At 35.2% G+C, this 12,995-nt stretch overlaps 3 protein-coding genes across 3 annotated transcripts; 1 reads left to right on the top strand and 2 right to left on the bottom strand.

Annotated features, from left to right (window-relative positions):
• Nucleotides 1–874: 874 nt before the first annotated feature.
• On the bottom strand, nucleotides 875–3,640 carry LOC137172603 (interferon a3-like). Its single transcript, XM_067577109.1, has 5 exons — nucleotides 3,509–3,640; nucleotides 3,314–3,400; nucleotides 3,050–3,199; nucleotides 2,355–2,435; nucleotides 875–973 (listed from the first exon to the last, which is right to left on the bottom strand). The coding sequence occupies exons 1-5, from the start codon at nucleotides 3,638–3,640 to the stop codon at nucleotides 875–877; spliced, it is 549 nt and encodes a 182-aa protein (XP_067433210.1).
• A 1,720-nt stretch (nucleotides 3,641–5,360) lies between these two features.
• Nucleotides 5,361–6,821, top strand: LOC137172045 (interferon a3-like). The gene is made up of 5 exons (XM_067576301.1): nucleotides 5,361–5,492; nucleotides 5,600–5,686; nucleotides 5,800–5,949; nucleotides 6,540–6,620; nucleotides 6,723–6,821. The coding sequence occupies exons 1-5, from the start codon at nucleotides 5,361–5,363 to the stop codon at nucleotides 6,819–6,821; spliced, it is 549 nt and encodes a 182-aa protein (XP_067432402.1).
• A 1,938-nt stretch (nucleotides 6,822–8,759) lies between these two features.
• Nucleotides 8,760–10,487, bottom strand: LOC137172013 (interferon a3-like). Its single transcript, XM_067576261.1, has 5 exons — nucleotides 10,258–10,487; nucleotides 10,063–10,149; nucleotides 9,799–9,948; nucleotides 9,145–9,225; nucleotides 8,760–9,042 (listed from the first exon to the last, which is right to left on the bottom strand). The coding sequence occupies exons 1-5, from the start codon at nucleotides 10,480–10,482 to the stop codon at nucleotides 8,944–8,946; spliced, it is 642 nt and encodes a 213-aa protein (XP_067432362.1). The 5' UTR covers nucleotides 10,483–10,487; the 3' UTR covers nucleotides 8,760–8,943.
• Nucleotides 10,488–12,995: the final 2,508 nt, after the last annotated feature.

The following is a 12,995-nucleotide window of genomic DNA, read 5'->3' as shown; positions in this document are numbered from 1 at the left end:
GACACTAGAAGCTGTTTTTACATTCATCAGCCGAAGGGGGAAAGTGTCTCTGTGCTCACCTTAAATCTGAGTTAAAGGAGTGTTCAATATGATTAGTGACATCACAACTAGTTTGGAGCCAATCAAGAGCCAGTAGACAACTTCCACAAGTCTGATGCTGAAGCCTCCAGTGCACATACACTGGTATGAACTGAAACTATTCAGGTCATAAAACTGGATTTGGACACAGAGTTCCTCTTCCAGGTTCATGGTTGATATTTTACTTCAGTGGTGTGAATTTATAACAAATTTGTGATTAATCAGATTAGGTAGACCCAAATGATGTGGAGTAAACCAGGAATTTTGGGGCCTCTCGATTTGCTCAGTTAATAATCCAGCCTTGTGTTTTACTCTTCAGTTTGAATTGTCTGATTTGACCATTTAACATCACTTCTATCTTGCACTTACAGTAGGTGTAAGTACTGGTGCATGATCATCAGACATGTTAATGAGAGGTATTACTATAGAAATTACCCTAAATGTGTATTTGTGCTTATTAAAAAGAAAATCTGCATTCCTTTTGTTTATGCAACAGGAATAAAAAACAAAACAAAAATATTTCCATATACATCATTTTTTATTGGCTGTAAAAATGTATGACATGTAAAAAAAATTAATGACATGTAAAAAATCTTTAAAAATACATTTCATTTTGCTCAACACTAAAAATCAACACATAGAAAGATACATGATCAACCAATCAACTGATATGCAAACAATTCATTAAATAAACTGATAAATAAATAAATAAACTGATAAATAAACTGATAAATAAATAAATAAACTGCATGTAAACAAATAATTTAACACATTCTCAGTCTGACACTGACAGGTTTCAGTTGTTGGTGAGTAGAGATGAAGCCAGCTGGTCGACTCTGAATAGATGCATTTTGATCTCCCTCCTGATCAGCTCCCACGCTTCAGCACTGTGACCCTACAGACAGAAGAATATTATTAATGTGTGATTGCTGAAAGCAACATTCTCACTCTTTATTCTTATTCCGTCTTCCATACGTTTTTTTCCACGTTTCAACTGCTGCATACTTTGTGTTATAAAAACCATTCAACTGTCAATCTGTGCAACTCATTCAGCAGATGTGTGCTGGTATTTTTCTGAAATGTAACATATTTCAGCGATTTTATATAATTTTTTAAAACATTAAAATTTATAAAGGCAGTTTATGGGACGAACCATCCAACTGAGTTTGAACCTTGGTCACTTTGACACTCAACTGCTCGGAAGTCCCTTATCGTATAGACACCATTCAAACTGTAAAATGTTCACAAAACTTTGAACTTTCAAAGTTACCATATTGTTTAGTGATATCTTTTGTAGTTTTTCAGCAATTTAAGCCCAAAGTCAGGGGTTTTTCAGACTTTTTCAGGTCTCACCAGTGTGTCATGTGATCAGGCACAGTGGAGAGCACAGATAATTTTAGACCAGAAATATTTTTCTAAACTGCTGTCACTCCCACAATTTTAACTTCTCGAGCACATATCTTGCCTCAGTATGTCGCCACAAGCCCCCTCTCTCTCAAAATGTAAATACATTTTCATCGTCAAAATGGAGATTTTTTCCACTCATTACTGGCAATGTCTGTTGGCTCAGTGGTTTAGAACACTGTCCTCATGATCAGCTACCCCTTAGATGACAAGGTTGTGTGTTCGATGCCTGTTTACTGCAGTGCTCCCTATAATATTGCTCTCATGTACAAAGTTGCTTCACATCTTTATCCTGTACCATAATTCAATTCCACTCTAGCTTACCTCAACATTATTACCTAAAATGTGGATTGCTATTCTTGTTAAATACATCTTTTCTGATTCTCTAAGTCCTCTCTGAGTAGTCCAGTGGTTTAAGTTCATGTCACTTCTCAAATCCTTTTAGATCCAAAGGTTGTGAGTTTGAGCGCTGCTTAGGGCAGAACTCAGTAGAGTTGAAGGATGAAGGAGTCCAGGTGATGTCAATCTGCTTAATGAGCTGAGCCTAACTGCTTTTTTGTTAATTTCATGCAATTGACAGGCTAAATACCAGAATCTGGCCTGACATTACTGTGTGACATGTTAGCTCAGTGCATAGCATGTCTGTCTTATAAACATGAGGTTGTAGGTTCAATTCCACCCATTGCTGATTTTAATATTGGTAGATTTTTCAATAGTGTTGAGCTTCCAGTTATGCAATCTAAATTCGCTTTCAGCAATCACACGCAATTTCTACAGAAATGGCATTTTCTAGTTATTATTACAACATGCTGGATGCATCCAACCACAGTGTCTCACATCTAAGACCAAAGTGAATGGGACAGATAACTTACCATTCGCTTGACGTGGTCTGAGAGAGTGTGGAAATATTTGGTCAGGTCATCGTTTTTCTTCTTGTGGCTGTGACTCCCAATCTAGATGAATCAGAAGCAAAATAATTTAGAAAATACGTCTTCATTCAAATAAATCTCCATCACACAGTCACAATGGACACATGTAGACAAGATTTCACTGTGACAGAAATATAATTAAATGTAACAGTACATTGCATTAACTCAAGTACTTAAGTACAGTTTTGAAGTATTTGTACGTTACTTGAGTATTTAATTTTTCTGTTACTTTGTAGTTCTACTACACCACAATTCAGAGGGAAATAATGTACTTTATCCTCTATTACATTTTATCTGACAGCTTTAGTTACTTTTTTTACTCTTTTGACATGAAATATGACAAGCTTTATGTAACAGAAGTTTGTTTTCTCTTCTTTCCTTCACAAATTATCATATCACAGTCCTTCAGATTTATCTGCTGATTCTTATAAAATCCTGAAGATCAAATAATTACAATAAAATGCTGCTTATACACTGATTCATCAGTAATAATAATGTACTTTATTAAACAAATTTAATATTGTCACAGCCTGATTTTCTGCAAAACAAGTAGCCTACTTTTATTTTTACATAATACTTATGTACTTTTACTGAAGTAAAGGATCTGAGTACTTCTTCCAGTACTGGGCTCTACTTACACAGGGACGCAGACCATGAATCTGCCCGTTCACAACAATGACAAAGTCCTCCTCTGTCTTCTTCTGCCATGATGCAGAGCTGTGATCCTTCTTAAACAATTTAGCCAACTCCTTCAGAACCTGCACGATGAAAACAAGACGCTCCCCAGCCTGGAAGGAGGAAACAAAACAATCACATATTACATTCATGTCACTTTTTCACAACTGTGACCACACTTTTCTCTGAAAACAACAAAGAAAGAAACTTATTTCAAGATGACTTACTGATGCTTTGGACGCCTGAGTGTACAGACGATGAGGGAAGGCCACCTCCAGTTCAGCATCCTCAGTGGTGTTGGTGGAATTATTAGCCTGAATCACACACAAACAAATCACGTGTTAAAGTACAGATGACTAATTGAAGTGAGTCCATTAAGATAACTCAATCACTGTAAACAACATTTTAAAAAGCACACTTACCATCGTATCCAGTAGCTCCAAAGAGTTTTCAGTGTGCTGTTTGAATTTATGACTCAACCATCTGCAGCTCAGCGAGGATCCTGCGCTGTACAGACTGAGGAGCAGGCAAGCAAAGAAAATCCTGTTCATCATTTTTAAAAAGGTATAATTTGCTTTTGTGAAGCGCAAATTCAGATGAGTCCTGGTGATCTGTTTGAGCAGACCTGCAGCGCCTCATTTATATCAGTGTGCACCTTTTTCATTTTCCAAACACCTGCGGGAAACACTTGTGTGACTTCACGCGGTCCAAAGGTCAAAATAAACATAAACATAACAACATGTTACACATTTCAGATTTGATATTGCGTCAGTATAGAAAGATTTATCCCACAATAAATAAATATCACAGCAAAGTTAAAATAACACGCCTGGTACGAATTAAAAAAGACTAAACTGCTATATAGTAATACCAAAGACAATGCTTGTAATAGAATACCTAAAAAAAAACATCAAATCAAACACAGTTTATTGTTGATAAGAATGACCCAGTTTTGATATTGAAGGAGGATTCTCCTTCACCTTTTCATTTTACAGACTAGTAGCCTATTATATTTGTCCTGTACATCATGAAGAGTCTGAAAAGTAACCAGCATTTATTGATTGTGTTTTATTTCTATGGTAGTTTTATTCTAATTAGTATTTTCATTTGTGGTTTGTAGCACGTTGTTTTTATTGTATTGTGTGTGTGTTTTTTCAAAAGTCTATAAGGACAAGAGATGTGAATCAAATTAGACTATTAATACTCTGCAGTTTACTGTATAAACAGCCACATTCTGATGAAAACAAGCTGAAATGTTACTGATCAGTTATGAATTAGCGTCACCGCGCAGCCGCAGTCACACACTGACTTTCATTTTCTCTTTGTGGGAACTTCCCATTTACTGCACTGAGTGGACACAGAATGATGATTGCTAGTCCACACATGATGTAATTCCAACAATTATCTCTTTTTAATACATTTTCCATCTCATTGACCAGCGTGCAGACTGAAAGAGAGGTGATGACGTCATCAAAAAAACGATGCCTGAAATCTCAAAAAGACAAAAACATTGTAAACTAACGAAATTAAATACATAAATAAATGTTCAAATATCCTAAAACCTTTATCAGTGACAGGGATTACATTCAAGGAGAATTAATTTTGGGTGTCGACAAATTTCTAGACCTACTATTTATAACATTGATTTTATTATTGGTGTTATTATATTTCGATGTATTTTATCATTTTATTATAGCCTATTATTCTATTCATTGTTGGGTTTTTATCGTATTTTTTCATTTTATGAAGAACACGTTGTAACTTGTTTTAAAAGTGCTATATAAATATATAAATAAAGGTATTATTATTATTAGTTGCCCTTGAAAAATCACAATAATATTCCTATAATAATCCCATAATTTCGCATATCGAATACTGAGATATTCCAATCAATTCATCAACAGTTAACTGTGTTTGATTTGATGTTTTTAGGTATTCTATAACATGCATTGTCTTTGGTATTACTATATAGCAGTTTAGTCTTTTTTCATTCGTACCAGGCGTGATATTTTAACTTAACTGTGATATTTATTTATTGTGGGATAAATCTTTCATACTGACGCAATATCAAATCTGAAATGTGTAACATGTTGTTATGTTTATGTTTATTTTGACCTTTGGACCGCGTGAAGTCACACAAGTGTTTCCCGCAGGTGTTTGGAAAATGAAAAAGGTGCACACTGATATAAATGAGGCGCTGCAGGTCTGCTCAAACAGATCACCAGGACTCATCTGAATTTGCGCTTCACAAAAGCAAATTACACCTTTTTAAAAATGATGAACAGGATTTTCTTTGCTTGCCTGCTCCTCAGTCTGTACAGCACAGGATCCTCGCTGAGCTGCAGATGGTTGAGTCATAAATTCAGACAGCACACTGAAAACTCTTTGGAGCTACTGGATACGATGGTAAGTGTGCTTTTAAAATGTTGTTTACAGTGATTTATTTATCTTAATGGACTCACTTTAATTCATTGTTTATACTTTAACACATGATTTGTTTGTGTGTGATTCAGGCTAATAATTCCACCAACACCACTGAGGATGCTGAACTGAAGGTGGCCTTCCCTCATCGTCTGTACACTCAGGCGTCCAAAGCATCAGTAAGTCATCCTGAAATAAGTTTCTTTCTTTGTTGTTTTCAGAGAAAAGTGTGGTCACAGCTGTGAAAAAGTGACATGAATGTAATATGTGATTGTTTATTTCCTCATTCCAGGCTGGGGAGCGTCTTGTTTTCATCGTGCAGGTTCTGAAGGAGTTGGCTAAGTTGTTTAAGAAGGATCACAGCTCTGCATCATGGCAGAAGAAGACAGAGGAGGACTTTGTCATTGTTGTGAACGGGCAGATTCATGGTCTGCGTCCCTGTGTAAGTAGAGCCCAGTACTGGAAGAAGTACTCACATCCTTTACTTCAGTAAAAGTACACAAGTATTATTTAAAAGTAAAAGTACTTGTTTTGCAGAAAATCAGGCTGTGACAATATTAAATTTGTTTAATAAAGTACATTATTATTACTGATGAATCAGTGTATAAGCAGCATTTTATTGTAATTATTTGATCTTCAGGATTTTATAAGAATCAGCAGATAAATCTGAAGGACTGTGAGATGATAATTTGTGAAGGAAAGAAGAGAAAACAAACTTCTGTTACATAAAGCTTGTCTTATTTCATGTCAAAAGAGTAAAAAAAGTAACTAAAGCTGTCAGATAAAATGTAATGGAGGATAAAGTACATTATTTCCCTCTGAATTGTGTAGTAGAAAAATTAAATACTCAAGTAATGTACAAGTACTTCAAAACTGTACTTAAGTACTTGAGTTAATGCAATGTACTGTTACATTTAATTAGATTTCTGTCACAGTGAAATCCCGTCTACATGTGTCCATTGTGACTGTGTGATGGAGATTTATTTGAATGAAGACGTATTTTCTAAATTATTTTGCTTCTGATTCATCTAGATTGGGAGTCACAGCCACAAGAAGAAAAACGATGACCTGACCAAATATTTCCACACTCTCTCAGACCACGTCAAGCGAATGGTAAGTTATCTGTCCCATTCACTTTGGTCTTAGATGTGAGATACTGTGGTTGGACGCATCCAGCATGTTGTAATAATAATAATAATATTCTTCTGTCTGTAGGGTCACGGTGCTGAAGCCTGGGAGCTGATCAGGAGGGAAATCAAAATCCATCTATTCAGAGTCGACCAGCTGGCTTCATCTCTACTCACCACCAACTGAAACCTGTCTGTGTCAGACTGAGAATGTGTTAAATTATTTACTTACATGCAGTTTATTTATTTATTTATTCATAATGTATTTATTTATTGATTTAATTGTTTGTGTATTTATCAGTTGATTGGTTGACTATGTGTCTCTCTATGTGTTGATTTTAGCATTGAGAAAAATGAAATATATATATTTTTTACCTGTATGTACATGGGATACCATGTTATAGCTAATAAAACAAATAATACTTCTCCCTGCAGTTGGAAATATTTTTGTTGTTTTTTTATTCCTGTTCCATAAACAAAGATGATGCAGATTTTCTATTAATGAGAAAAGTCAAACAGCAGGAACATGTGAGGTGTTGTTCAGGATCTGATGCACACGTACCTCTCACAATCAGTTCTGATGATCATGGAACAGTACTTACAGCAGACCTCCAGGGGCCCCAAAAGCCTCCAGTTTGATCCATATCATTTCATTAATGGCAAATTTGTTATAAATTTGGACCACTGAAGTACAATATCAACCATGACAGGTCCTCCATCCTCCATCTTGCTCTGGTCTGGAAGAGGAACTCTCACTGTCACAATCCAGTTTTAACACCTGAATAGTTTTACTTTATATTGTTGTTTTTATCAAACTGCACACAGAAAACTTGGAAGTTCCAGGCTGCAACGGACAGTTATTCTCATTATCAATAGGTCTGACAATTAGTTTCTTGAATAATTGATTGTTCAGTGTATAAAATGTCAGAAAACAGTCTGATGGTCATTATTCTTTATTCACTGAAGCAAAGTTAACATTTTCAAAGTTTTCATTTCTTCTGAACAACAGTCAAAAACCCAAAGATGTTGAGTTTATTATCATAAATAACTGTGAATATTAGTAAATATTTACAGTTGAGTAGTTGGTACCAATGAAATTTTGGGAGTTTAGCTTAAAAAATTAAACAAACTAAACAACTAATCAGTTATCAAAAGTGTCCTCCTCCAGTCAAAGGTGTTTTTCTTCTTGTTCCTCTGGTTGGAGGTTTGATTTTCTTTGTGCAGAATGATGTTTGTGCAGAGTTTGACACTAGAAGCTGTTTTTACATTCATCAGCCGAAGGGGGAAAGTGTCTCTGTGCTCACCTTAAATCTGAGTTAAAGGAGTGTTCAATATGATTAGTGACATCACAACTAGTTTGGAGCCAATCAAGAGCCAGTAGACAACTTACACAAGTCTGATGCTGAAGCCTCCAGTGCACATACTGAAACTATTCAGGTCATAAAACTGGATTTGGACACAGAGTTCCTCTTCCAGGTTCATGGTTGATATTTTACTTCAGTGGTGCGAATTTATAAAAAATTTGTGATTAATCAGATTAGGTAGACCCAAATGATGTGGAGTGAAATTGAACTTTTGGGGCCTTTTGCTTTGCCCAGTTAATGATCCAGCCTTGTGTTTTACTCTTCAGTTTGAATTGTCTGACTTGACCATTTAACATCACTTCTATCTTGTACCTACAGTAGGTGTAAGTAGGTACATGATCATCAGACATGTTAATGAGAGGTATTACTATAGAAATTACCCTAAATGTTCCTGTTGTGTATTTGTGCTCATTAAAAAGAAAATCTGCATTCACTTTGTTTATACAACAGGAATAACAAACAAAACAAAAATGTTTCCATTTACATCATTTTTTATTGGCTATAACATGTAAAAAATCTTTAAAAATACATTTCATTTTGCTCAACACTAAAAAGCAACACATAGAAAGATACATGATCAACCAATCAACTGATACACAAACAATTCAATAAATAAACTGATAAATAAATAAATAAACTGATACATAAACTGAGAAATCAATAAATGAATAAATGAATGAATGAATAAATAAATAAATAAATAAATAAATAAATAAATAAATAAATAAACAAACAAACATGGGATGTAATGTAAAAAAAAAAATTCTTCATTTTGCTCAATGCTAAAAATCAACACAGTCAACCAATCAGCTGTTGGGTACTAAAACAACTCAATAAATAAACTGATAAATAAATAAAGACATAAGAAAATAAATAGAATAATAAATAAATAAACTGCATGTAAACAAATAATTTAACACATTCTCAGTCTAACACAGACAGGTTTCAGTTGGTGGTGAGTAGAGATGAAGCCAGCTGGTCGACTCTGAATAGATGGATTTTGATTTCCCTCCTGATCAGCTCCCAGGCTTCAGCACTGTGACCCTACAGACAGAAGAATATTATTATTATTATTACAACATGCTGGATGCGTCCAACCACAGTGTCTCACATCTAAGACCAAAGTGAATGGGACAGATAACTTACCATTCGCTTGATGTGGTCTGAGAGAGTGTGGAAATATTTGGTCAGGTCATGGTTTTTCTTCTTGTGGCTGTGACTCCCAATCTACATGAATCAGAAGCAAAATAATTTAGAAAATACATCTTCATTCAAATAAATCTCCATCACACAGTCACAATGGACACATGTAGACGGGATTTCACTGTGACAGAAATCTAATTAAATGTAACAGTACATTGCATTTACTTAAGTACAGTTTTGAAGTACTTCTACTTTACTTAAGTATTCAAATTTTCTGTCACTTTGTAGTTCTACTGCACCACAATTCAGAGGGATATAATGTACTTTATCCTCCATTACATTTTATCTGACAGCTTTAGTTACTTTTTTACTCTTTTGACATGAAATAAGACAAGCTTTATGTAACAGAAGTTTGTTTTTTCTTCTTTCCTTCACAAATTATCATCTCACAGTCCTTCAGATTTATCTGCTGATTCTTATAAAATCCTGGAGATCAAATAATTACAATAAAATGCTGCTTATACACTGATTCATCAGTAATAAGAATGTGCTTTATTAAACAAATTTAATATTGTCACAGCCTGATTTTCTGCAAAACAAGTACTTTTACTGAAGTAAAGGATCTGAGTACTTCTTCCAGTGCTGGGCTCTACTTACACAGGGACGCAGACCATGAATCTGCCCGTTCACAACAATGACAAAGTCATCCTCTGTCTTCTTCTGCCATGATGCAGAGCTGTGATCCTTCTTAAACAACTTAGCCAACTCCTTCAGAACCTGCACGATGAAAACAAGACGCTCCCCAGCCTGGAATGAGGAAATAAAACAATCACATATTACATTCATGTCACTTTTTCACAGCTGTGACCACACTTTTCTCTGAAAACAACAAAGAAAGAAACTTATGTCAGGATGACTTACTGGTGCTTTGGACGCCTGAGTGTACAGACGATGAGGGAAGGCCACCTCCAGTTCAGCATCCTCAGTGGTGTTGGTGGAATTATTAGCCTGCATCACACACAAACAAATCATGTGTTAAAGTACAGACAATGAATTAAAGTGAGTCCATTAAGATAACTAAATCAATGTAAACAACATTTTAAAAAGCACACTTACCATCGTATCCAGTAGCTCCAAAGAGTTTTCAGTGTGCTGTCTGAATTTATGACTCAACCATCTGCAGCTCAGCGAGGATCCTGCGCTGTACAGACTGAGGAGCAGGCAAGCAAAGAAAATCCTGTTGGTCATTTTTAAAAAGGTACAAATTGCTTTTGTGTGGAGTAAATCCAGATGTTGTGATCTGTGGTGGTGATCTGTTTGAGCAGACCTGCAGCGCTTCATTTATAGCAGCGCGCACCTTTTTCATTTTCCAAACACCTGCGGGAAATTCTCAACATGACCTGCGGGTTTGACGCGCTCCAAAAGTCGAAATAAACCACAACACACGTATAATGTCACACATTTCGGATTTAAATTATTGTTATTATGATTTTCCTTACGTCTTACTGTCTTATAACTTAATAAATGTTAAAGCATATATCTAAAATATCGCGCCAGATATTAAAAATATCACAGATACATGAATATACGTTATAAGAGGCCGGCACGTAGAAAGTTCATATTGTACAATATCTCAGAAATGCATGAAAACAAACATAGCTCATCATTCATCATCATAGCTACATGTAGGGAAAATCTGGGGAGCAATAGGAATATTTTTGCGATATTTTACAGTGTTTTGGACATTTGAGGCAAGAAATTGAATGTTTTTATTTAGTTTTGATGCAGTGATCATCTCCCTTTTAATCTGCAGACTGTGCAGTATGAGGGGCAGCCTGAGTGTATTAGGAAACATAATAATAATCATAATCATTTATGAATCATCAATAATCCAGACCGTAGGCGTGTTCGCTGCGTGCTCATACCTGCCACAGGTGTCAAGCGCTCCCCTTAAAGAGAAAATGAAAGTGACGCTCAGTTCATTTTCATACCGCGGTGACAATCACAGCACACGTCTCTGAAGAATGACCGGACATATATGGAAGAACTGACGGCATTCCTGGGAATTTCGTCTACATTTATGGTACTAGTAATGTATTAACCTTACATTCTTTGCTTATAACACTGTAGCGTGTGTTTGTAGGAAGCATAAGGGGACAAAGGTTGTAATTTGTCTGTGAATTTAATATTCTTTCCTTCTTGTCCCTTTAAAGAGAGAATAATTATGTAGGATATCAAGCATGATGGAAAGTTTGTTCACAAAATTTTGTCTAAATGTTTTCTTTTTAACGATATATGTGATTTTTAAGATATGTTTATTCTCCTTTTTATTTATTTCATTTGGAATAATAACTGGGCATTCAGGGGACTGATTGGATATAATGTATTTTAAGTGTCCTTACTGTATAACACTGTAGGTCTATACTGGAAGAGATGTTTTATGTTGTTTTTTAGGAAGTTGCCAGTACTGGAGGAAGTATTCAGACTCTTTGATAAAAGCAGCACATCCACAGTGTAAAAATACTTAAAAAATAAGTAGTACAAGAAGTACATTTACTCAAGTACAGCACTCAAGTAAACGATATGAATACTTCTTCCACCACTGAAAACAAGTAAAAGTTGCAGTTATTTGTTGTCAGCAAAATCTTAATATAAAAAGTAACTTAAGCTGCAAATTGATGTAGTGTAGTAAAAAGTACAGCATTTCCCTCTGTAAAAGTAATTACAAATTGTATTTAAGTACAGTAATTGGAACTGGAATCTGCATTCATATTGTACTCCAGTTCACCACAATAAAGAGTAATGTCTGAATTAGTTATAGATAGATAGATAGATAGATAGATAGATAGATAGATAGATAGATAGATAGATAGATAGATAGATAGATTGCACAAGGAAGAAAATACCAATAAATCTTACAATAATGTCATATATAAAATGTTATAGCAACATGCCACCAAAGTCTCCAAAGCTCAAAAATAGAAAATTAAGAATAAAAGTACGGATATATCATAAATCTTACACTTTTATCAAAAAATTAAAAAGAAAACTTTGCTTTGAATGTACCAGCATCCTGTAATAACTACTTTTGGCAGTAGAGGCCGCTGTTGCTGCTGCTCAGCAGAAGTCACACAGTCTTACTTTAAAGCAGAGGTTCTCAAACTTTTTCCACGTCAAGGACCCCTAAACTGACACAAATCAGACCACAGACCCCCATTTGATAAGATTTTGTCCAGGGTCCCCCATCTGAAGAGATCTTTGCTCATTTTATTACAGAAAATGTATGAAACTCATGACCAAAATAGTCATAAATTCTGTCATTGTGTTACTTATGGATGGAATTATAGTGAAAAGAATTCATTCACCTTTTTGCTGGGGACCCCTTGGAACCTCCTCAAGGACTCCTGGGGCTCCCCGGACCCCACTTTGAGAACCACTGTTTTAAGAACATCTACCAACTGATCAGTTATTTTGCAACATTGTCATACATTAAATATTATAGCCACCCCTAAACTGCAAAAAACTGTCAAAAAGACAAAAATGTTTTTTTGTTGTTGTTGTTGTTTTTATTTTTTTAAATACTTGAATCCATTTTATGCAGCCTATCATTTTCTGAGACAAACTCACAGACAAGCAAAGAATCAGTTCACCTTTTTTAAAATAATATATAAAGTGTGGAATCACTACACAATTTACAAGCTGTGGTGTGTGTTTTGAAACTTTTAGAGCTGTGTTGGTCACACTGACAGGAAAAGTAATACTCGGACAGGACAGGGAACACAAAGTTCTCACATGTCAGCAACAACAACATCAGCACGCCTCAGAAACTGTGCTGCCTTTGTGTGGTACTCGTA

This window comes from Thunnus thynnus, chromosome 20, assembly GCF_963924715.1.
Source record: "Thunnus thynnus chromosome 20, fThuThy2.1, whole genome shotgun sequence".
In the NCBI taxonomy this organism is placed as follows: domain Eukaryota; kingdom Metazoa; phylum Chordata; class Actinopteri; order Scombriformes; family Scombridae; genus Thunnus; species Thunnus thynnus.
The sequence above is the reverse complement of the archived record's forward strand: the minus strand, read 5'-3'. Positions and strand labels throughout refer to the sequence as shown.

Bases quoted from the DNA above. Each gene is read 5' to 3' on its own strand.
- LOC137172013 (XM_067576261.1), bottom strand. From the start codon at position 10,482: ATGAAGCGCTGCAGGTCTGCTCAAACAGATCACCACCACAGATCACAA. The intron at 9,949-10,062 runs GTAAGTCATCCT...TCCTCATTCCAG, and splicing joins CTCAGGCGTCCAAAGCACCA to GCTGGGGAGCGTCTTGTTTT. The intron at 9,226-9,798 runs GTAAGTAGAGCC...TGATTCATGTAG, and splicing joins TTCATGGTCTGCGTCCCTGT to ATTGGGAGTCACAGCCACAA.
- LOC137172045 (XM_067576301.1), top strand. From the start codon at position 5,361: ATGATGAACAGGATTTTCTTTGCTTGCCTGCTCCTCAGTCTGTACAGC. The intron at 5,950-6,539 runs GTAAGTAGAGCC...TGATTCATCTAG, and splicing joins TTCATGGTCTGCGTCCCTGT to ATTGGGAGTCACAGCCACAA. The intron at 6,621-6,722 runs GTAAGTTATCTG...TTCTGTCTGTAG, and splicing joins CAGACCACGTCAAGCGAATG to GGTCACGGTGCTGAAGCCTG.
- LOC137172603 (XM_067577109.1), bottom strand. From the start codon at position 3,640: ATGATGAACAGGATTTTCTTTGCTTGCCTGCTCCTCAGTCTGTACAGC. The intron at 3,200-3,313 runs GTAAGTCATCTT...TCCTCCTTCCAG, and splicing joins CTCAGGCGTCCAAAGCATCA to GCTGGGGAGCGTCTTGTTTT. The intron at 2,436-3,049 runs GTAAGTAGAGCC...TGATTCATCTAG, and splicing joins TTCATGGTCTGCGTCCCTGT to ATTGGGAGTCACAGCCACAA.